This window comes from Dendrobates tinctorius, unplaced genomic scaffold (assembly GCF_039654945.1).
Source record: "Dendrobates tinctorius isolate UK_male_01 unplaced genomic scaffold, ASM3965494v1 ptg000223l, whole genome shotgun sequence".
NCBI classification, from domain to species: Eukaryota; Metazoa; Chordata; class Amphibia; order Anura; family Dendrobatidae; genus Dendrobates; species Dendrobates tinctorius.
Window position 1 is genome coordinate 243,003 of NW_027361890.1, and position 22,898 is coordinate 265,900.

The 22,898-nt window shown below is 44.1% G+C and overlaps 1 protein-coding gene across 1 annotated transcript in view; it reads right to left on the reverse strand.

Moving 5' to 3' along the window:
• Nucleotides 1-7,701, reverse strand: part of LOC141059033 (protein-glutamine gamma-glutamyltransferase 5-like) — a 67,296-nt gene extending 59,595 nt beyond the window's left edge. Inside the window, exon 1 of the mRNA XM_073555242.1 lies at nucleotides 7,524-7,701. Coding sequence (XP_073411343.1) covers nucleotides 7,524-7,533 — 10 coding nt within the window. The 5' untranslated portion in view covers nucleotides 7,534-7,701. The remainder of the gene's footprint in view (nucleotides 1-7,523) is intronic.
• Between the last annotated feature and the right edge of the window lie 15,197 nt (nucleotides 7,702-22,898).

Consider the following 22,898-nt stretch of genomic DNA (forward strand, 5'->3'; position numbering starts at 1 on the left):
ATGTATTACCTCATGGAACCTATGCATTACCTCATGGTACCTATGTATTACCTCATGGTACCTATGTATTACCTCATGTTACTGTGTATTGCAGACTATCTGTATGTTATGCTCTGTTCAGTTATATATTCTGAAATGCTCCTGTTATTGCATCCTAAAGTTTCACCCTTTCCTGTCACATCTGCAATCAATAAAAGAAGGTTACAATTTTACAGCCTCTTTTCCTAAAGAAGACAGGGGGTTTAGCTACATGTCTCATTGCACACCCTGCTAATGTGTATGAGGACAGTATAGAGGGGTACCAACAATTTTGACCACGTGTGTATATAATCTGTGCATATACAGAATAGGATTAGGTTTATTAGTCAGATTTATAATTTGCAATTTTTATTTAAAAAAAAGCATCATCTTTCGGTAAGGAGGAGGAAGAGGGGTGGGGTGTAAGCAATGGAGAACCATTTCTTGACAGATGTGTAATACCTTAACATGTACAAAATTTGTCAAACATCATGCAATACTTTGATAAATGTAGCATAAATAACGGCAACCTAGCTGCAAGGAAAAATGACTTTAAAAGACCCCTCATAATAACTTTCCCTTATAGATGGAATAGAAATTATTACAAGGAGACTACAGGCTATGAAATAGCAAAAATTCTTTACACAGTTACAAAACATGATGAAAAGTTGAAATATTGCTAATTACATGGCGCAAAACAATAGATTAATTTATTAAACATTTCTGAACTGAGGCCACAAGAAATCCCAGCTGCTTGTAAACTTTTATACAATACATATAATTATAAAGTAATTGCTGCACTTAGAACATGTTCAGTCTATGACTGTCCTGTATTCATGAGCAGTTACTGTATATGGGTGGAAATTTTTACAGGAGGCTCATCCATTCTATGGGACTTATGAAATTTAGCTCGTATAGACATTAACATTTACCAGGCCAAAGTATATCTATCTAAAAGAACATTATTATTCATGATACTTCTAAATCCACTTTACACAGTATGTTATTGCATACTATTCATGTCATTTATACGTTACCCACGTTATTCTCATCTGGAATTTTTATGACATATTTACAGAATATGCCACAAATGTGTGATATATGTAAGCCCCATAATGTCCCAATGTGTATTTTGAGAAAGGGGCCTATCTTTCTATATTCATTTGTGTGGAAGCTCAAAAAATTGCATGGCACTTAACTTTAAAGGTTTGGCTCAAGAGGCTTTTGTGATACATCCTCAGAGTATGCCATAAATGTCTGATACATTCAAGTCCAACCAAGATAAAGTCTTTGTTTAAAAAAAAATAATGTAAGGGATATTCCATAAACTTCTGATAGATGTGGGTCCCAGAGGTGGGGCCCCTTTCTATCTCCAGAACGGGCATCCCCCAATCCTCCACTCGGGCTTCCGCCTGAACACTGGTGAGTGTAGAGGTGGTGGCCAGGGTTGTCAACTTGACAGCTTATCAAAAATATCACAGACAGACAATATTTTTACAGATACATTGTAAAACCATAATAAATCAGTATGATTATAAGCGATAAGTCTTCAGCTCATAATTCTGATGTGTAGACATTAGTTGTATTCAGTCTTAACTGTAAAATTATGATAAATATAGTCCAAAATAATTTTTATAAGTTTTTTCAGCTTCCAAAAAATCATGGACACTTTAAAAAAGTACCCTATTTTTACAGACTGTTTTTGAATTTCTGGACATTTTGCAACCCTGGTGGTGGCGCATATTCCACTATACATCCAAGAGTTTTTGAACTGTTGTACTCAGGATAGGTTTGGCAATGAATGGATGGTGCCAGCGCATACATGCCATGTATTATTTATTTGTATTGATTTCTACTTACTGCCCAGTTCTGCATTCACGACAATTCAGAGCTCAGATCATCCATCATTACTTGCTCGTTCATCATCCATATAGAGCTTGTTCTGATGATGAGGTGTATTATTTACATCAAGTACTTTACAGTAATCTCATGCATGAGAACCTCACCTTCACAACATGTTATGGGATCTCTTCTAAACTTGTTGGATTGTGTTTGTCGACAAGGTTGTTAGATGATTGTTATGTCAACATGGACTATAAAATGTCTAGTTAGTCAGTAGCAATGCAACTTGGTAATGCAGTGATTACTTTTTCTATAAATTAAGGCTTGATTCATCTAGTGTTTTGCGTTCCAGTCCTGATGAAGACCGCACTGGAGTAGGATGCTTCAAATTAATTAAAATGTGTGCGTCCAAAGGTAAACAACATATAAAAATGTGTTTGGGGGAACGGCTGCTATGATTTCCCACAGTTGGTTAGATCACAATAAAATGCCAGTTATAAGACACATGAGCAGCTATGGAAAGAGTCATTAGTGTAGTCCAGGGGTCTCAAAGTCGGCTGAGTATATGGGCTGCACATAGAAAAAAGTGAATTTGGGGGGTCACATTTTTTGCAGGACAAAGGGACATTTTTAGTGATTCCATTTTTTTTTCTTTACACCATTTGATCATGTATTGAATATTTTTGCAATGTTTATTTGATTTATTTATATTGCATTCATCATATCGGTTATTGTACACTTTTATAGCTTGGCCGTTATGGATGTAGTGATAATAAACCTGCAATGTTTAAGTTTACTTTAGCTTCTATGGGCTTTTATGAGAAGCACGGAAGCTCAGTGGTTAGCACTGGGAGTTTGTATGTTTTCCCCGAGTTATGTGGGTTTCCTACATGTTCTCCGGTTTTCTCCCACACTCTAAAGACATACTGATAGGGAATTTAGATTGTGAGCCCCGTCGGGGACAGTAATGACAATGTAGGCGAGACTGTAAAGCGCTGCAGAATATGTTGGCGCTATATGAATAAAGAGATTATTATTATTATTTTATATAAAACAACACTTTTTAGTGGCAAAATATTTTTTCATGCTTTATTTTGAATTTTTTTTTTTAATAGTTTTATAATTTTGTTTCCCCCAATTGGCCACATGCAGTAATATTGTCTTATAATTAGGACCATATAGTAATCTTGAAGTAATGTGCCCCATCCTGGTCCCCATCTTGTGGTAATATGCCCCATCCTTGTCCCTATTTTGTAGTAACAACCCATCCTGGTCCCCATCTTGTAGTAATACCCCATCCTGGTCCCCTTCTTGTACTAATGTCCTCCTTCAGGTCCCCATATTGTAGTAATGTCTCTATCCGCCAAAGACATTCTAATAGAGAAATTAGATTGTGAGCCCCAATGGGGACACTGCCGACAATGTCAGTAAAACTCTGTGGCATGAATGGCACTATATAAGAGAGTAAAATTAATAAATAAATAAAACCTGTAGTAATTCCTAATTCAGGTCCATACTGTATATTGTAGAAATGTCCCCAATGTGTAGTAATGCCCCATCCTGGTCCCGTTCTTGTAGTAATCTCCCCATCCATGTCCCCATATTGTACTAATGTTCCCAATTTGTAGTAATACCCCATCCTGGTTCTCATCTTGGAGTAATGTCCTCATCCTGGTCGTAATTCTATATTAATGTCTCCCATCCTGAATCTCATCTTGAAGTAATGCCCCATCCTGATTTCCTTCTTGTAGTAATGCCCATCTTGGTTACCATCTTGTAGCAATGTTCCCATCTTGTTGTAATGTGCCCATCCTAGTCTTCATCCAAGGATGCACATTCACCTGAAATAAAGTGCTGCCGTGAGTGGACCGGGCTATGATCATTAAGGTTGTCTATGGTGCCTGCGGGTGTTATGCAGCAGCCTCAGGGGCCATATGCAGCACATGGGCCGCATGTTTGAGACCCAAGGTCTTGTCCCTTAAGTGATGTAGGGAGCTATATTATTTCTTCTTCAGATTACAATGGTCCCCACACAGCTTCATGAGGTGCACATGTTGTTAGGGTTGGCGGATTGCACTAAATTAAAATAAATTATAAAGTGCAATCACAACCCAAGGTCCACTGTGCAGAGATGTTAACCTGCTGCTAGTGTGAACAATGGCGGATAAAAAACTAGCGAACATGCTGCATTAAAACCACACAGAGTGAACGGGAAGAAGAGTACCAAACTCAGCTAACCACCGAGCGGCACTAAAAAATAATAAGTATAATAATAATAAATAAAAATAAGAAGTGTATAATACCCTGTTAAACCCACAGGGAATAAGCGTGTGGGTTGAACTTGCCCTGCAACTGACCCATGCTAACCGCACACGTGGCCAAGACAGGTGCTAAGTCAAGCGGAAAGGCAAAATCTACACTACCTATCTGAAGCTGACCAGTGCTAACCACACAAAAGCCTACAGACAGAGCGGTAGAGTATCCACACACACACACCAAAACAGAAATGATGCTAGCATGCCCGCATGCAGCGCTGGAAGCCTTTTATGCACTAGGCTTCACCTCAAACACTCCCCGACGGATGGGGCATCGCCCGTGGGTCAATCTGGAGCTGCCACATCACCAGAGCAGTCAGAGCCCGAGCACCAATGAGAAGGCGCCACATCATGGACATGCTCAGTAAGGTGATCTCTGGACTTAGGCTCAAGAGGGTAGGGCTGCCTCTGTATACTACTGCTTACCATAGACTTAGCTGGAGAGCCAGCAGTATCCACATGGACACTACAAAGCAGTGCAAGATGCTGGGACTGATGTCTGTGCTAAGCAATAATCCCAGCAGCCGGACCTGAATGTGGGACCGCAGAGGCAGATAAGGCCTGTGATCCATCCTGTGCAGCGGGAGCATCCCAATGCTTAACACTTGTTATATTAAAAAATATGAATGGTGACCGATGTTCTTTCAAAGAGCACAGATATTCTGTTTACCGAGGTTGATGTATTGCGACACTGTAGTGTATACAGTGAAACCATTTCTAAAGTTCAGAAATAATTGCTGGATGAGATCATCACCGAAACAGATCATCATCGTCTCCTGTCTGCGAGAAGGGAGACATAAAATCTATGCATAATTCCAAACATTAATTACGCATTAAGTTCTAGTAGATATTTCTATGCTAAGCATAGAGGTTTTCTTTATACTAACTACTGCACTTGCACCCCACTACGTATCAATTGGTTGTCCATTTAAAGGGCCCTCTGGAGCTTCTCATACTATAAATTAGTATGCAAAGATTACTAAATATAATAGATAAGATATTCAAGTCAGACTGTCCTGATTCGGCAGCCTAGTAAGTCAGAACTTACTAGACTCCGTAATGTGAGGCCTACTCACTAGATCTGACATGATGTCATAATATCATCGCACTGAAGTGAGGACAGGCTGGCACAGAAGACAGGACCGGCCACCGGACAAGGACAACGTGAATTGAGCTGCTCGTCTCAAATATGCATATGCTTTTCTGCTTTATCCATCTTGTTGGCCAGAAAAAAAACTTTTAAGATCTTATATTTGACTAGAAAAACATCTGCTGTCCTCCAGTAACAATGCCATACTCGTTTATTTTTTCTTTTTTGAGCTTTGGCAGTGTTTAATTAAATTGTAGTTCCTAACATTAGCACAGCACGGTGGCTCAGTGGATAGCCTTGCAGCACTGGAGTCCTGGGTTCGCATCCCACCAAGGACAGCATCTGCAAGGAGTTTGCGTGGGTTTCCTCCAGGTACTCCGGTTTCCTCCCACATTCCAAAGACATACTCATAGGGAATCTAGATTGTGAGCCCCATCGGGGACAGTGATGATAATATGTGCAAACTGTAAAGCGCTGCGGAATATGCTAGTGCTATATAAAGATTATTATTATTATTGTTATTAGAAAATTCTTAAAATGTCCATCAAGTTCAACTGATGGATGGGAGACGATAAAGGGAATGGGGTATAAGTATATTTGTAATGTATCAACCAATCTGTCCTAAAAGTAGATTTTTCCTTCAGGATCCCACAAGTTGATAGACTGGAACAACATTCAGAACAAGAACTGTATTCAATTACTTAGGTATTTAGGTTGTTTGCTTCTAAAAAAGCATATAGGTCTTTTTAGAAACCATCAATGGTTCCTGCTGTGACCAATTAATGTAGACTATGCCACAGATTGATAGTTGTCATAATAATAATAATAATAATTTTTATTTATATAGCCCAACATATTTCCGCAGCACTTTACAATTAAGCGGGGACATGTACAGACAATAAATTCAACACAAGTTAAGACAATTCAAACAATGACATTAGGAGTGAGGTCCCTGCCCGCAAGCTTACAATCTCATGTTAAAGAGGACTTGTCTCTTCTGGAAATGGAACTTTTTCTCCAGACGGAGAGAATGCCCTGTTGTCTTTTGAGGGGATTTTTCATGCAACAGCTTTTGACCGTACTATTTGTGTAAGCCATTTCGGCCCTTGAACAAGTTAATCATTAGACGTCTCTTGCAAGACTAAATAATTGTAATTCTTTTAATCCTCTTATCAGTTTTGTGGTTCTTCTTTGTAAATTTTCAAAGCCGAGAGCATCCTCTCCTTATTAGTTACATTATATTTATTAGTAGATATATCATTTTTCTACTAAAAGCCGCTCTGGGAAATTAAACTATTGTCACAATAATTGCACAGCGGAGCCAGTTTGATACCCATATTTACCAAACCTGTGCCTGCTTAGGTAGCATGAATCTCACCTCACCCCATGGACAGGGCACCCCATCTAGCTCTGTACAGTAAATGTCAATCCCAATTTAGGAATAAACTCAATTATAAGTCTATTTTTTCATGACATTTTTACATGACTGTTTGTGCTAAAAATCTGAATCTGTAAGATATGGGAGAACAGTGACTTGGGATACATATGAAATTTAAAGCTGCCGTGTGGCAAAAGTCTGGCCCCTGCTTAAGCTTATCAGTAAAATAAAACCAAGTGTCCAAAATATGACAAAGAGACCAAAACATGGCACTTTCTATGTATGAATGCACAGCAATCACCTGAAGCTTCTTATCGCATTACAAAATTTCAAACAATGGGCCATTTATAGCACTGGGGTGTTTGTTGTGGCAGTTTGCAAGTAATCTCTTCCGAAAGGAAGAGGACAGGAACTCTAGTGCCACCTATTGAGCGTAGCAATCCTAAAATTCAATATCGACCCTTTTAAGGGCCTTGCAAAATAACTTTTGATAAGAAGCCAAGCAAAATAGTCCAGTTGCAGACAGGTGTTTCGGGGTGTTTGCCCCTCATCAGTGTAACACTGGAAACTGACAGTGCATTGCATAGCCTGTATGTCTCCCTACAGAAACTTGGCGCGCTCCACAAGGAGAAAGTTTAAGCCCTTTAGGCACCTGGGTCACACTGTAACTGGTAACTCAATTCTGCACTGATTATTGGTGGATTAATGTAAACCTTCATAGACAATACTCACTTGACCTTACCTTGGTAAATTACAGGTACAGGTGATGCTCCACCAATCTTATAGTGTTTCTAAGTGACTTTCCACTTCATTCATGCGTCATTTCAATTCCTACTATATTCCTCATCATAAAGACCTTTACGTGCTCTATGTGACCTACCTTGTGTCATTCTCTTGTCTTTTTTCCCCTGCCCTCAGCTGGAAGCACATCCGCCAGGTGAACTAGGAGGTGACACTGATGGCTTTGTTCTCTGCTGGATGTAATATAAATCAGAGAAGGCGAGGTGGGGCGGCAGGAATCATTGCTGCTTTTCTGACTTGGTAAATCCCAACTGGTTTGCTCACTTGAAACTTTTTTTTTCTTGCCAACTTTGCTTGAAAGTAGGTGTGGTAACAGACTGCCGGGTCTTGTCAAGATTTCATCACTTTCATAGAAGAGCACTTTCTTTTGTATTGTCTGAGTGCTAGAAAGAAAAAAAATAATATTTAGTTATGTTGTCGCTGGATTTTTGCTTTAAATATACCGTATTACATTTTACATATTTTATTTTCCATTTTAACTGTATGGCTCTTCCTACAGTAAAACATAAGAGCCTAAATAGTAACATGAAGGACCGTGATGGCAGAGAAGCCTATGAAGAAAAAAAAGGTCCTCCAAACAGCAAAATGTAACATGAATACTCAATTTTATTGATACAAAAAATTATAAAGACAATTAAAATTGCAGAGATGCTTACAAATAGAGTTGAGCTAATTTTTCAAAATTCGATTCCGATTGCGATCTGCGGCGAATATTGTTTTTGCAATATTTGCCGAACACAGGTGAACGTCATTGGAGTCAGTGGGAGTAGAAATGAATGAATATGTTCTGAACCGATCATGAAACATAAATTTGGTACAAATAGGGTACCAATATGGCGCGAATATGGCAAATTCAGATTCGGCAACCGATCCTGAACTCTACTTACAAACAATACAAGAAAAGAAAAAAGACTAACACTGAGCAAGCATAAAATAACTTCTGTATTTTCTGTGTCTAAAATGGCCCACTGAAAAGGGAATAAGCTCTAAATATACAGATGAACTATATAAACAAATCAATGTATAAAAAGAGTTATGTTGATATAATAAAGGAATCCTAATCAGCAAAGTGCAGACAAGCAGATGGCCAGGTGTATGGACTGACCCAGAGAAGAATAATGCTGGATAGAGTTGAGCGACTCTTGATTTTTTAGGGTCGAGTTTCGTTTCGTGAAACCCGACTTTTCCAAAAGTCGGGTCGAGCAAGATCGGCCGATTATAGGGAAAAGTCAGGGTGGTCCCGAAACACGAAACCCAATGTAAGTCAATGGGGAATAAAAATCGGCAGTGAGAGGAGGACAGGAAAAACACCTACAGTGCCCATTTGAATGCCAAAAGCATCAATTCTTCTTACTTAAGCTTGTCAACCTTAATTAACTTCATAATACAAGTTACGCACTGAAAAATGGGGGTTATTTGGCTAAAGTTGTGGGGGGGTAGGGCTGGCTCCAGGTTTTCATGTGCCCTGGGCCAAAGAGCGCCCCTTTAACACATACCACAACTCATCATGCTCCGATACGGCAGAGAAATAGCGGTATAGTACAATGAAAAATACTTCACTTTTTACATCTCATGACGAGGCCCATCTATTTCTCCATACAGAATCATTGGTCCCATATAATGTTTGAAACAGTATATGATGAGCTCCACATAATGCTACAGTATATGTTGGTCCCCATGGATGAAGCTCCACTGTCTTATGGGCCCAAATAATGCTCCAAACATAATGGGCCCCATTTCTAATGCTCTAGTGTATAATGGGCCCTGTAAATGCTTCTCCAGTGTCTGATGTCCACCTTTGGAATGTTCCAGTGTATGGTGGGCCCCATCTATCATTCTCCAGAGTATAGTGCTCCCCAAAAACTGCTGTCCCAACATTGAAAACAATCAAATAAGTCTCCTCGCTAGGGAATCCCTGTACTAGTCTGGACTCCTCGTCGTCCCCATCTTCCATCTCACTGCACAGTATTTCAACCTTGCAAGTGCTGTGATCCTGAGCAAGCAGGGGGGGCCTACTCGTTGGCGACGGCACTGGCACAGGGCCCCTGATAGTATGGTAGTGTGTCTGATGGCGGGTGGGCCGAACCTGCACTTTCATTTGCAGCTTCCTCTTTGTCACCGTGTAAGATGGAACTGTATATGGGAAGGGTAACCGGAGTTTCATCAGGGTCAGATTCAGGCCGTGTAGCGTGCGAGGGGAATGTAGTGGTCTGGGTCAATGTACCAGCAGATTCATCGAGCAGTGGCTGGGCATCAGTGCACTTGTGTCGCCCCCAGGAGTACGGTCGCCACAGTGGCATTACCTTCCTCCTAGGGAGTGTGATGTCATGCTTGGGAGCAACAAAGGATCTCTCTAGCAGGTTAACTGATTGGGCGGCGTTATTCCCACGAGTCATGACCCTCCAAACAGCGTTCATGAAGGCAAAGTGTTTGTTTTACGTGGGCAGTATGGTTGCAAAGCTGAACCTTAAAGGAATGTCCAGAAGGGCACCACCAGGAGTGGAGCCTACGGTTAAATTCGACTCCACCTGGGAAACCTCAACCATGCCAGCTACAGAACAGATGCACACATTGCAAGCTTAATTCCGTTAACGAACGAGACTCCGTCATGCCCCGCGGTCCGAGTCCGGCTTACTAGAGGGACACGTGAGGCTCTGGCACATGAGATTGGCCAATAACTGGTGTGTCATGCCCTTACATGTCCGTGGCTGCATGTGCGCTACACTGAAAAGGCCAGCGTTTGTCGCTTACACGTGCAGATAACCCGCTGAACAACGTTAGTGATGGGGATCACTGATTACAACGATGATTTCCCAGTAAGTGCAGGTCAACCGCAGTTCCGGAATTAGGCCTAACTGTCATTCCTGAAAAAATGAAAAACTTACGTGTGCAAACCACAGGTGCTGTAGCTTGCTTAACAGCTCGCCAGCCGTTCTCACACCCAGTATGGATTACACGTGATTGCACAAAGGTGAGAAAGGGTACCGTATCCCCGGATAACATGTATGGATAGCGTACACATTCAAAATATATGTCTATACATCAGGAGGCAGGCTCAGACGGTGTTAGGCCCAGTATGGCTTGCACGTGATTGCACAAAGGTGAGAAAGGGTACCGTATCCTCGGATAACATGTATGGATAGCGTACACATTCAAAATATATGTCTATACATCAGGAGGCAGGCTCAGACGGTGTTAGGCCCAGTATGGATTGCACGTGATTGCACAAAGGTGAGAAAGGGTACCGTATCCCTGGATAACATGTATGGATAGCGTACACATTCAAAATATATGTCTATACATCAGGAGGCAGGCTCAGACGGTGTTAGGCCCAGTATGGCTTGCACGTGATTGCACAAAGGTGAGAAAGGGTACCGTATCCCCGGATAACACGTATGGATAGCGTACACATTCAAAATATATGTCTATACATCAGGAGGCAGGCTCAGACGGTGTTAGGCCCAGTATGGATTGCACGTGATTGCACAAAGGTGAGAAAGGGTACCGTATCCCAGGATAACATGTATGGATAGCGTACACATTCAAAATATATGTCTATACATCAGGAGGCAGGCTCAGACGGTGTTAGGCCCAGTATGGCTTGCACGTGATTGCACAAAGGTGAGAAAGGGTACCGTATCCCCGCATAACATGTATGGATAGCGTACACATTCAAAATATATGTCTATACATCAGGAGGCAGGCTCAGACGGTGTTAGGCCCAGTATGGATTGCACGTGATTGCACAAAGGTGAGAAAGGGTACCGTATCCCCGGATAACATGTATGGATAGCGTACACATTCAAAATATATGTCTATACATCAGGAGGCAGGTTCAGACGGTGTCAGGCACAGTATGGATTTGACGGCCCAGACTACACAGCGGAGGAGCAGGGAGAGGTAAAGATTGCAAATGCTGGGGCCCTGCCCAAGCAAGGGGGACCCACTCGTGGGCGTCGGTACTGGCACTGGGCCCCTCATAGTACGGCGGTGTGTCTGACGGCGGGTGTGCACCACCACCGTCAGAGACACTTGATTGCACTATGAGGGACCCTGTGCCAGTGCCCGCGCCCAAGAGTCAGCCTACCCACCTGTCCAGGGCAACGGCACTCGCACGGTGTCGTGCGCTAGGTGGTGACCCCGGCCATGGGGGGGGAGGCAGCACAGTTAGGGAGTTTTAGAAAGTGGCATATGTTGATGTTGGACATTCAGCTGATGCAAAAGGCAAAATAGGTCAAGTCCCAGGAAGAGGTGGACCAAAGCAAGCCATTTTTCTGTCACTCTATGTGTCATCAGGGGAAGGTGGGACAAAATCCTTGGAAACCCATGCATGGTTCATTTTAATGAAGGTTAGATCATCCACATTTTTGGTTGACAGACGGGTCCTTTTTTCTGTCAGGATTGATCCAGCTGCACTGAAGACTCTTTCCGATAGCACACTTGCAGCTGGGCAAGCGAGCCCCTGTAAGGCATATTGTGCCAATTCAGGCCAGGTGCCAGTTTAGCGGCCCAATAGTCAAAGGGGAATGACCTGTGTGGGAGAACATCGATATGGGAGGAAAAGTAGTTTGTAACCATAGTTGACAACTGCTGTCTCCTGTCACTTTCCATCGATGCAGTATTACCAGTTGTGTGAGCGGTCCGTGAAAAATCAGTCCACAACATTGTCATGAAACCCCTGTCTCCAACGCCACTTCTGCTGTGTGCACCACGAACACCTCTGCCAAGCTGCCCCCGGCCCGTATGGCTCGTGTGAGAACCATCACCGCTGCTGTGTGCTGGGAATGCCTCAAGCAACCGATTTACCAGAGTTGCTTGTTTATTAGCCAATATTAGGTCAAGGTTCTCCTGTGGCATGATGTTTTGTAATTTGCCTTTATAGCGTGGATCCAGGATGCTGGCCAACCAGTAGTTGTCATCGTTCATCATTTTGGCAATGCGGGGGTCCCTTTTTAGGATCTGCAAGGCATAATCTGACATGTGGGCCAATGTTCCCCGTGTCAATGATGCACTGCGAGTGCTGGGTGGAGGAGCACTTTCTGGCAAATCCACATCCCTCCAGTCACGCACAAACCCTGTACCAGACCTTGCCACGCCAACATTTTCACTTGCCCCAGGAGATGCATCCTCCTCCCCTAAGTAATCATCCCCATCATCATCCTCCTCCTCCTCTTCTTCCTCCACCTCGTCCAGGAGATGTCCCTGAGCAGACAATGGCTGAATGTCATCAAGGATTCCCTCCTCCTCTTCCTCCTCATCAACATTGGCTGCAGACGCCTGCTCCTTAAGGTGCGTCAAAGTTTGCATGAGCACACGCATAAGTGGGATGCTCATGCTTAGGATGGCGTCGTCTACGCTTACCAGCCGTGTGCATTCCTCAAAACACTGAAGGACTTTACAGAGGTCTTTCAGCTTCGACCACTGCACACCTGTCAACTCCATGTCTGCTCTCAAAGTGCCTGGCCGTGTATCCTCCCACAAATGCATTATGGCCTGCCTCTGCTCGCACAGCTGCTCCACCATGTGCAGGGTGGAGTTCCACCTTGTTGCAATGTCGATAATGAGGCGGTGGTTGGGAAGGTGGAGCAATCGCTGCAGCTTCTGCATACGAACGGAGTGTACAGGCGACCGGCGGATGTGCGCGCACAGTCTTCGCACCTTCTGGAGCAGGGCTGTTAACTCCGGATAATTTTTGAGGAAGCACTGCACCACCAGGTTCAAGGTGTGAGCCAAGCAAGGTATGTGGCTGAGTTTTGAAAGGGCTATGGCTGCCACAAAATTACGGCCGTTATCACTAACTACCTTGCCTGCCTCAAGATGTACACTGCCCAGCCATGACTCAGTTTGTCGCTTCAAGTACTCGGCCAGCACCTCGGCGGTGTGTCTGTCGCCCAAACACATCATCTGCAACACAGCCTGCTGACGCTTTCCACTAGCTGCTCGATAGGGGGACACCTTGTGTGCAACAGTGGCAGCTGCAGATGGAGTGCTCGTACGACTGCGCTCTGTGGACGAGCTTTCGCTTCTGGAGGAGGAGGAGGAGGGTCGAACGCCTACAGCCAACTGTTTCCTATACCGTGGGCTAGGCAGCACTGTCCCACCACCGCTGTCCCCTGTGGACCCTGCATCCACCACATTAACCCAGTGCGCAGTGATGGACACGTAACGGCCCTGGCCATGCCGACTGGACCATGCATCAGTTGTGAGGTGCACCTTTCCACTCACTGACTGCTTGAGTGCATGGACAATGCAGTCTTTTACATGATGGTGGAGGGCTGGGATGGCTTTGCGAGAGAAGAAGTGGCGACTGGGTAGGTCATAGCGTGGTACTGCATAGGCCATGAGTTCGCGGAAAGCTGCGCTTTCCACCAACCGATAGGGCATCATCTCAAACGAGATTAGTTTGGCAATGTGGGCGTTCAAACCCAGTGTACGCGGATGAGAGACTGAGTACTTTCTTGACCTACTCATAGTGTCTGGGAGGGTGAGCTGGACTTGAGAGCTGCATATGGTGGAAGTAGCGGTGGACAGGGCGGACTGAGAGAGGGTTGATGATGGTGATGGAGTTGGTGTTCTTTCTGATGGCCTAGATTCAGTATTTCGTTGATATAACAGTGGGATTCCCTGACTGCTGTGGCCTTGCAACGACACCTCAACATTTGCTGCTGTGCTAACCGGTGGGCTTACAGTGGGGGAAACAATGTAGCGTTGTTGACTACCTTCTTTGTGATCAGTTGCACATGTGGCACTTGAGGTTTGGTGTTGTGTCCACGCTTGCAAGTGCATGCTGGTTAAATGTCTAAGCATGCAACTGGTATTCAAATTTTTCAGATTTTTCCCTCGGCTAAAGGTCTTTGCGCACTTCTTACAGATAACCTTGGCCTGATCATGAGGATTTTGTTCAAAAAAGTGCCACACTGCACTCTTCCTACTTTGGCAGACATTTTGCAGCCTAGCACGCTGTGATCTTTTGACCCTCTGGACAAGCTGTCCAGCAACTCTTTTGATTTTTGGAACCTGTCTTTGGAGTGCTCCGGGCCTGCCAGATAACAGCTGTTGCGATGTCGATGCCTGCTGTGGATGCTCCTCCTCATCTGAGCTATTGGAAGCAGCACCCTCTTCCCCCAATGGATGCCAATCTGGGTCAACAACTGGGTCATCCATCACCCCCTCTTCAATGTCATGTGCATCTTCCTCTGTGTCACCGTGTATGGTGGTATAGTGTGCGGGAAGGGGCACCTGAGTCTCATCAGGGTCAGAATCTGGCTCTGTACACTGCGAGGACAATGTAGTGCTCTGAGTGAATGTACCAGCAGAATCATCTATCAGCGGCTGTGCATCAGTGCACTCCATGTCAGATTCATCTTGGCCTGGGTAATTCACCATTTCACTTGATAATCCAGGCATGGTATGTGAAAACAGCTCCATGGAGTAATCAGTAGTATGGCCTGCGTCATCCTTCAATCTTGGTTGGGGTGAAGGACACAAGGAAAGGTGTGGTTCATGAACATGAGCCTCCAATGACGACTCAGTGCTTTTATTATTTACAACTTCAGAAGAGGAGGCGATAGAGCTGGAGGCTGAGTCAGCAATGTAAGACAAAACTTTTTCCTGAAGCTCTGGCTTTAAAAGCGGTTTGCCAACTCCTAGAAAACTAAGCCTTCGAGGCCTTGTGGAGCCAGATGATGACGCAGGCTCAACACCTCCTGCATTCGGTCCTATTTTGCTTTTGCCACTACCATCAGATCCACCACCAACACCATCATTACCAGCTGCCAACCCCCGCCCAATTCCACGGCCTCTTCCACCAGCCTTCCTCATTTTTGGTAGAAATGTAGACAAAATCCAACAAACTATATAGTAATGTAAAACAAGGTACAAGGTGTCTATAGGACAGGGGAGATTTTAAATTTCTGCAGACACTTGTGGACACTGGACACTTTTGGATTGTGTGAGGCCCACTGAATATCAGAGCGCTATGTCACAGGCTCGATGGCACAGGTGTGAAAAAAGTGACTACAGGATAAGGGAGATTTTGAATTTCTGCAGACACTAGTGGACACTGGACACTTTTGGATTGTGTGAGGCCCACTGAATATCAGAGCGCTATGTCACAGGCTCGATGGCACAGGTGTGAAAAAAGTGACTACAGGATAAGTGAGATTTTGAATTTCTGCAGACACTAGTGGACACTGGACACTTTTGGATTGTGTGAGGCCCACTGAATATCAGAGCGCTATGTCACAGGCTCGATGGCACAGGTGTGAAAAAAGTGACTACAGGATAAGGGAGATTTTGAATTTCTGCAGACACTAGTGGACACTGGACACTTTTGGATTGTGTGAGGCCCACTGAATATCAGAGCGCTATGTCACAGGCTCGATGGCACAGGTGTGAAAAAAGTGACTACAGGATAAGGGAGATTTTTAATTTCTGCAGACACTAGTGGACACTGGACACTTTTGGATTGTGTGAGGCCCACTGAATATCAGAGCGCTATGTCACAGGCTCGATGGCACAGGTGTGAAAAAAGTGACTACAGGATAAGGGAGATTTTGAATTTCTGCAGACACTAGTGGACCCTGGACACTTTTGGATTGTGTGAGGCCCACTGAATATCAGAGCGTTATGTCACAGGCGTGAAAAAAGTGACTACAGGATAAGGGAGATTTTGAATTTCTGCAGACACTAGTGGACACTGGACACTTTTGGATTGTGTGAGGCCCACTGAATATCAGAGCGCTATGTCACAGGCTCGATGGCACAGGTGTGAAAAAAGTGACTACAGGATAAGGGAGATTTTGAATTTCTGCAGACACTAGTGGACATTGGACACTTTTGGATTGTGTGAGGCCCACTGAATATCAGAGCGCTATGTCACAGGCTCGATGGCACAGGTGTGAAAAAAGTGACTACAGGATAAGGGAGATTTTGAATTTCTGCAGACACTAGTGGACACTGGACACTTTTGGATTGTGTGAGGCCCACTGAATATCAGAGCGCTATGTCACAGGCTCGATGGCACAGGTGTGAAAAAAGTGACTACAGGATAAGGGAGATTTTGAATTTCTGCAGACACTAGTGGACACTGGACACTTTTGGATTGTGTGAGGCCCACTGAATATCAGAGCGCTATGTCACAGGCTCGATGGCACAGGTGTGAAAAAAGTGACTACAGGATAAGGGAGATTTTGAATTTCTGCAGACACTAGTGGACACTGGACACTTTTGGATTGTGTGAGGCCCACTGAATATCAGAGCGCTATGTCACAGGCTCGATGGCACAGGTGTGAAAAAAGTGACTACAGGATAAGGGAGATTTTGAATTTCTGCAGACACTAGTGGACACTGGACACTTTTGGATTGTGTGAGGCCCACTGAATATCAGAGCGCTATGTCACAGGCTCGATGGCACAGGTGTGAAAAAAGTGACTACAGGATAAGGGAGATTTTGAATTTCTGCAGACACTAGTGGACACTGTACACTTTTGGATTGTGTGAGGCCCACTGAATATCAGAGTGCTATGTCACAGGCTCGATGGCACAGGTGTGAAAAAAGTGACTACAGGATAAGGGAGATTTTGAATTTCTGCAGACACTAGTGGACACTGGACACTTTTGGATTGTGTGAGGCCCACTGAATATCAGAGCGCTATGTCACAGGCTCGATGGCACAGGTGTGAAAAAAGTGACTACAGGATAAGGGAGATTTTGAATTTCTGCAGACACTAGTGGACACTGGACACTTTTGGATTGTGTGAGGCCCACTGAATATCAGAGCGCTATGTCACAGGCTCGATGGCACAGGTGTGAAAAAAGTGACTACAGGATAAGGGAGATTTTGAATTTCTGCAGACACTAGTGGACACTGGACACTTTTGGATTGTGTGAGGCCCACTGAATATCAGAGCGCTATGTCACAGGCTCGATGGCACAGGTGTGAAAAAAGTGACTACAGGATAAGGGAGATTTTGAATTTCTGCAGACACTAGTGGACACTGTACACTTTTGGATTGTGTGAGGCCCACTGAATATCAGAGTGCTATGTCACAGGCTCGATGGCACAGGTGTGAAAAAAGTGACTACAGGATAAGGGAGATTTTGAATTTCTGCAGACACTAGTGGACACTGGACACTTTTGGATTGTGTGAGGCCCACTGAATATCAGAGCGCTATGTCACAGGCTCGATGGCACAGGTGTGAAAAAAGTGACTACAGGATAAGGGAGATTTTGAATTTCTGCAGACACTAGTGGACACTGGACACTTTTGGATTGTGTGAGGCCCACTGAATATCAGAGCGTTATGTCACAGGCGTGAAAAAAGTGACTACAGGATAAGGGAGATTTTGAATTTCTGCAGACACTAGTGGACACTGGACACTTTTGGATTGTGTGAGGCCCACTGAATATCAGAGCGCTATGTCACAGGCTCGATGGCACAGGTGTGAAAAAAGTGACTACAGGATAAGGGAGATTTTGAATTTCTGCAGACACTAGTGGACACTGTACACTTTTGGATTGTGTGAGGCCCACTGAATATCAGAGTGCTATGTCACAGGCTCGATGGCACAGGTGTGAAAAAAGTGACTACAGGATAAGGGAGATTTTGAATTTCTGCAGACACTAGTGGACACTGGACACTTTTGGATTGTGTGAGGCCCACTGAATATCAGAGCGCTATGTCACAGGTTCGATGGCACAGGTGTGAAAAAAGTGACTACAGGATAAGGGAGATTTTGAATTTCTGCAGACACTAGTGGACACTGTACACTTTTGGATTGTGTGAGGCCCACTGAATATCAGAGTGCTATGTCACAGGCTCGATGGCACAGGTGTGAAAAAAGTGACTACAGGATAAGGGAGATTTTGAATTTCTGCAGACACTAGTGGACACTGGACACTTTTGGATTGTGTGAGGCCCACTGAATATCAGAGCGCTATGTCACAGGTTCGATGGCACAGGTGTGAAAAAAGTGACTACAGGATAAGGGAGATTTTGAATTTCTGCACACACTAGTGGACACTGGACACTTTTGGATTGTGTGAGGCCCACTGATGTTGTATGGTGTGAAAAAATGCACGCTCAGTACCTCAGCAGGACAAAAAAAAAAATTGGGATTGCTTTTAAAAAAGCAGTTTGCAGAGCAGTGGGTAAACAGCAATGCAGCTGTCAGGAAGCCTTAGAAGGCAGCCTAACAACCAACACCGCTGATCCACCACAATGTAGCCTCCCCTTGCACTGCACACACAGTGACTGGGGTGTTGTACAGGCAAAATCGCTAGCAGCAGAAGTAGTTTTTTTTTCTTCTTCCCTGCCTAACGCTCTCCCTACAGAATCAGCAACCTCTCCCTATGCTAAGATCGGCAGAAGTAAGATGGCGGTCGGCGTGCACGCCCTTTTATAACCCCTGTGACGCCCACCAAAGCAAGCCAATCACTTGCATGCCCTTCTGAAAGATGGTGGTGACCCCTGCCTATGTCATCACGTTGCCCACAGTGTCCGTGGATCCTGATTGGCTGAAAAAGAGCGCAAAACAAACTTTTGAAACGTGACTTTGGCGCGTAAGTCGCCGACCTCGTGGCCGACCTCATCCTAGGGTCAGGTTTCGTTTCATGAAACCCGACTTTGCCAAAAGTCGTCGACTTTTGAAATTTTTCGACCCGTTTCGCTCAACTCTAATGCTGGAAGTTGCTGGGGTTTATACCCGGTATCTCCTGCAGAGATAGGTAATTAGTAAATAAATTAAGATGCCATGATCACAGGTAATGTTACACCAGAGAGATCCAAAGATATCATGACTTATGGATATGGGACGGACCCCCACTCCATCTTAAAACCACCATAACTACAGTAAACCTAAGCACTAGAATAAATACACAACACATTATTTTGGTTGTCAAAATGGCCACAGCTTTATTTAAATCACAGGATTAAAACAATCACAGTAGGAGTCAGGTGAAGTGCTAGTACATTGGGATTCACAAGTACTGTGATATCCCCAGCTGTCTGACATACAGAACCAGGACAGACAGCCATAAAGGGGCGGCACGCACTGGCTTGCCATTCAAGCAGAGCCAGTAAACTTTCAGGGCACCAATGACCCTATTATCCTCACTCCTGTGCTTAACCACTGTGCCCGCCCCTGACTGATGTTACCATTACAACATCCTTGAGGCTGGCCACCAAAGCCGGGTCTGTTCACCACCATGAGGTTTTACATCCTCTATTAGTTAAAATGAGTCCACCTTAACTTGCCTGCAACTTACACCTGACTCCTAAACCGCAAAGCTGTGACGGGTTATAAATTCACATTTGACACCTTTTTTATTTTTTATTTTTAATAAATCACTTTAGTAAACTTATAAACTAGAAGTCCCTGCAAAAGCATTAAGGGGACTAACTTGGCAAACCTACGACTCACAAAGAGTCATCCTACAGCAGTCAGGAGAGGAAAAACCCCCTGTGGAGGAAACCTCTAGGGAACCATGGCTGATGGATGGCCCTTCCCTTGGGCTTAGAAGGTTAATGCTGTTAACTCTTTATAGCCATGATAAAATTGAACATGGAACAAAATATACAATGGTAAATTCAAAAATACAATAAAGCATTCATCATACAAGCAATAATTAAAACGTTTTAGGACAATGATTATAAACAGGGCGGGTGGGCGGGAAATGCTTCCTCCTGTTCATCCTGTGCAAGAAAGAGGGAGAGACACAGATTTCCTGCTCTATATAAGTCCCACCCTCCTCACAGTAACCCACCAGGCACAGACATACTGGGCTTCTTACTCTTAAAGCAACATCCCTCGTGCTTAAAATCTACAACACTATACCAAAAAAGCTGCAGGAGTAAAGGTCCACCCATCCCCAAGTCATGTCCTCCTCCGCCTATGGCTCCAGTGGTTTCTTGACTTATGGATATGGGACGGACCCCCACTCCATCTTAAAACCACCATAACTACAGTAAACCTAAGCACTAGAATAAATACACAACACATTATTTTGGTTGTCAAAATGGCCACAGCTTTATTTAAATCACAGGATTAAAACAATCACAGTAGGAGTCAGGTGAAGTGCTAGTACATTGGGATTCACAAGTACTGTGATATCCCCAGCTGTCTGACATACAGAACCAGGACAGACAGCCATAAAGGGGCGGCACGCACTGGCTTGCCATTCAAGCAGAGCCAGTAAACTTTCAGGGCACCAATGACCCTATTATCCTCACTCCTGTGCTTAACCACTGTGCCCGCCCCTGACTGACGTTACCATTACAAGGTCCTTGAGGCTGGCCACCAAAGCCGAGCCTGTTCACCACCATGAGGTTTTACATCCTCTATTAGTTAAAATGAGTCCACCTTAACTTGCCTGCAACTTACACCTGACTCCTAAACCGCCACCAGAGAGGCCATTTGACACCTTAAATGGACTAGACCCCCATCAACTATGCCTAATAAAGCCATCAACCATTTCTACATGCTATGGAAAGTCTGTGCACACAAGTAATAAAATTAAAATTCCAGAGCTCTGACAGATAAATTTTATCAATGCCATGCTACCAAGTTATGATCGATTATACGGTAACTACAGCAAAACATCAGTTACTAAACATCCTGCAATGAGGATCCCATAATGGGGAATGTGGAAAGTAAACCATAATTAAGGTCGTAGCCACAATCTGAATACCTGTATAATGACATCTGTCATGCCTCAAAAAACTATTATACCGCACGTATTGTAGCCAGCTCTAATAATTCACCAAATCACAGATTTTAGTTCTAGAAACCACCATTATCTACAGTAGCTGTGCAGTAAAATTTCTTAAACCCACTTACTATCACTACCCGAAAAGTGATGAACATATCAATAGAAAGATATTATAAATAGGGAGTAATTAAAAACTATACACAATATAACAACATTATAACCGACCATAAAATAAGGTTCAGAATATCTGGAAGTAGTAATTTAAATAAACCTAAAGCAGAAAAAGTCTACTAAGGCATTATTAATAAAACTGCCACGCCATTGTTAATTGTTTTTTTATGCGCTTGATAACATTTACTATTGACCTCTCCAACTGGGTCAAAGGCATTGGGAATAGGCATATTGCCCTTCGTGTTAATGCACTTGATTACTTTATTTATCCTTAGCCGCTCCCACTGGCTCAAGGGCACCGGGAGTAAGCATACTGCCCTTTGTGTTAATGCACTAGATTATACCCTTAGCCGCTCCCCCCAGCTCAAGGGCATCAGGAATAGGCATATCGCCCTTCATGTTAATGCACTTGATTACTTTACCCTTAGTCACTCCCACTGACTCAAGGGCACACAGATTAGATACATTGCTCTTCAGTTTCATGCACTAGATAACTGCATTGTCCAGACGACAACCTTGTTCTCTTCTCCCCTCCAGCCACTGTTCCTGGCTCAGAGGAGCCAATTTATTCTGTAGGCATGCAAAATATGATTGCCATGACCCCAGGGACTTTACCCTAACAGGGTCCTATAAAATATAAATGCTTCTGGAGACCAGGGGGCCATACCATGATGGTTACCCCCTCCACACCAGGGGGCCATACACGAGATGGTTACCCTCCACACCAGGGGGCCATACCTGAGATGATTACCCCTCAAAACCAGGGTGCCATACCTGAAATGGTTACCCTTCCAAACCCAGGGAGGGGTCAGCGGCCAGTTTATTAACAAATAACATAAACATTTACAATAAGTATTAAATACACAATCTTATTTGACATGAGGGGAGGGTTCTTGGAGCCCCAAAAATTCTGGCTAAATATTTGGCAAAAACACAAGAACTTAAAAATCCACGTTACCCTCAGCCGTAAACCACCAGCTCGAGGGCACCAAACATCCCGTTCCGGGAAGTCCAACCACCAAAAACTCCCGGGTAACCCCCGTCCAGACTTACCGGTCCAGAGCCGTAACCAAAAGCCAGATCCAGAATTTTAACTTCCAATTCCTTGTCGCTGATTCAGCGTCAACTCCAAGAACCCCACCCCAGAGGTCCATACTAGAGATGAGCGAAACGGGTCAAAAAATTTCAAAAGTCGCCGACTTTTGGGCTGCCTTCTAAGGCTTCCTGACATTCCTGCATTGCTGTTTACCCACTGCTCCGCAAACTGCTTTTTTAAAAGCAATCCCAATTTTTTTTTTTGTCCTGCTGAGAAGAAAAAAAAACTGCTTCTGCTGCTAGCGATTTGGCCTGCACAACACACCAGTCACTGTGTGTGCAGTGCAAGGGGAGGCTATATTGTGGTGTATCAGTGGTGTTGGTTGTTGGGCTGCCTTTTAAGGCTTCCTGACAGGCTGGCATTGCTGTTTACCCACTGCTCTGCAAACTGCTTTTTTAAAAGCAATCCAATCTCCCTTATCCTCTAGTCACTTTTGTCACAGTTGTGCCATCGAGCCTGTGACATAGCGCTCAGAT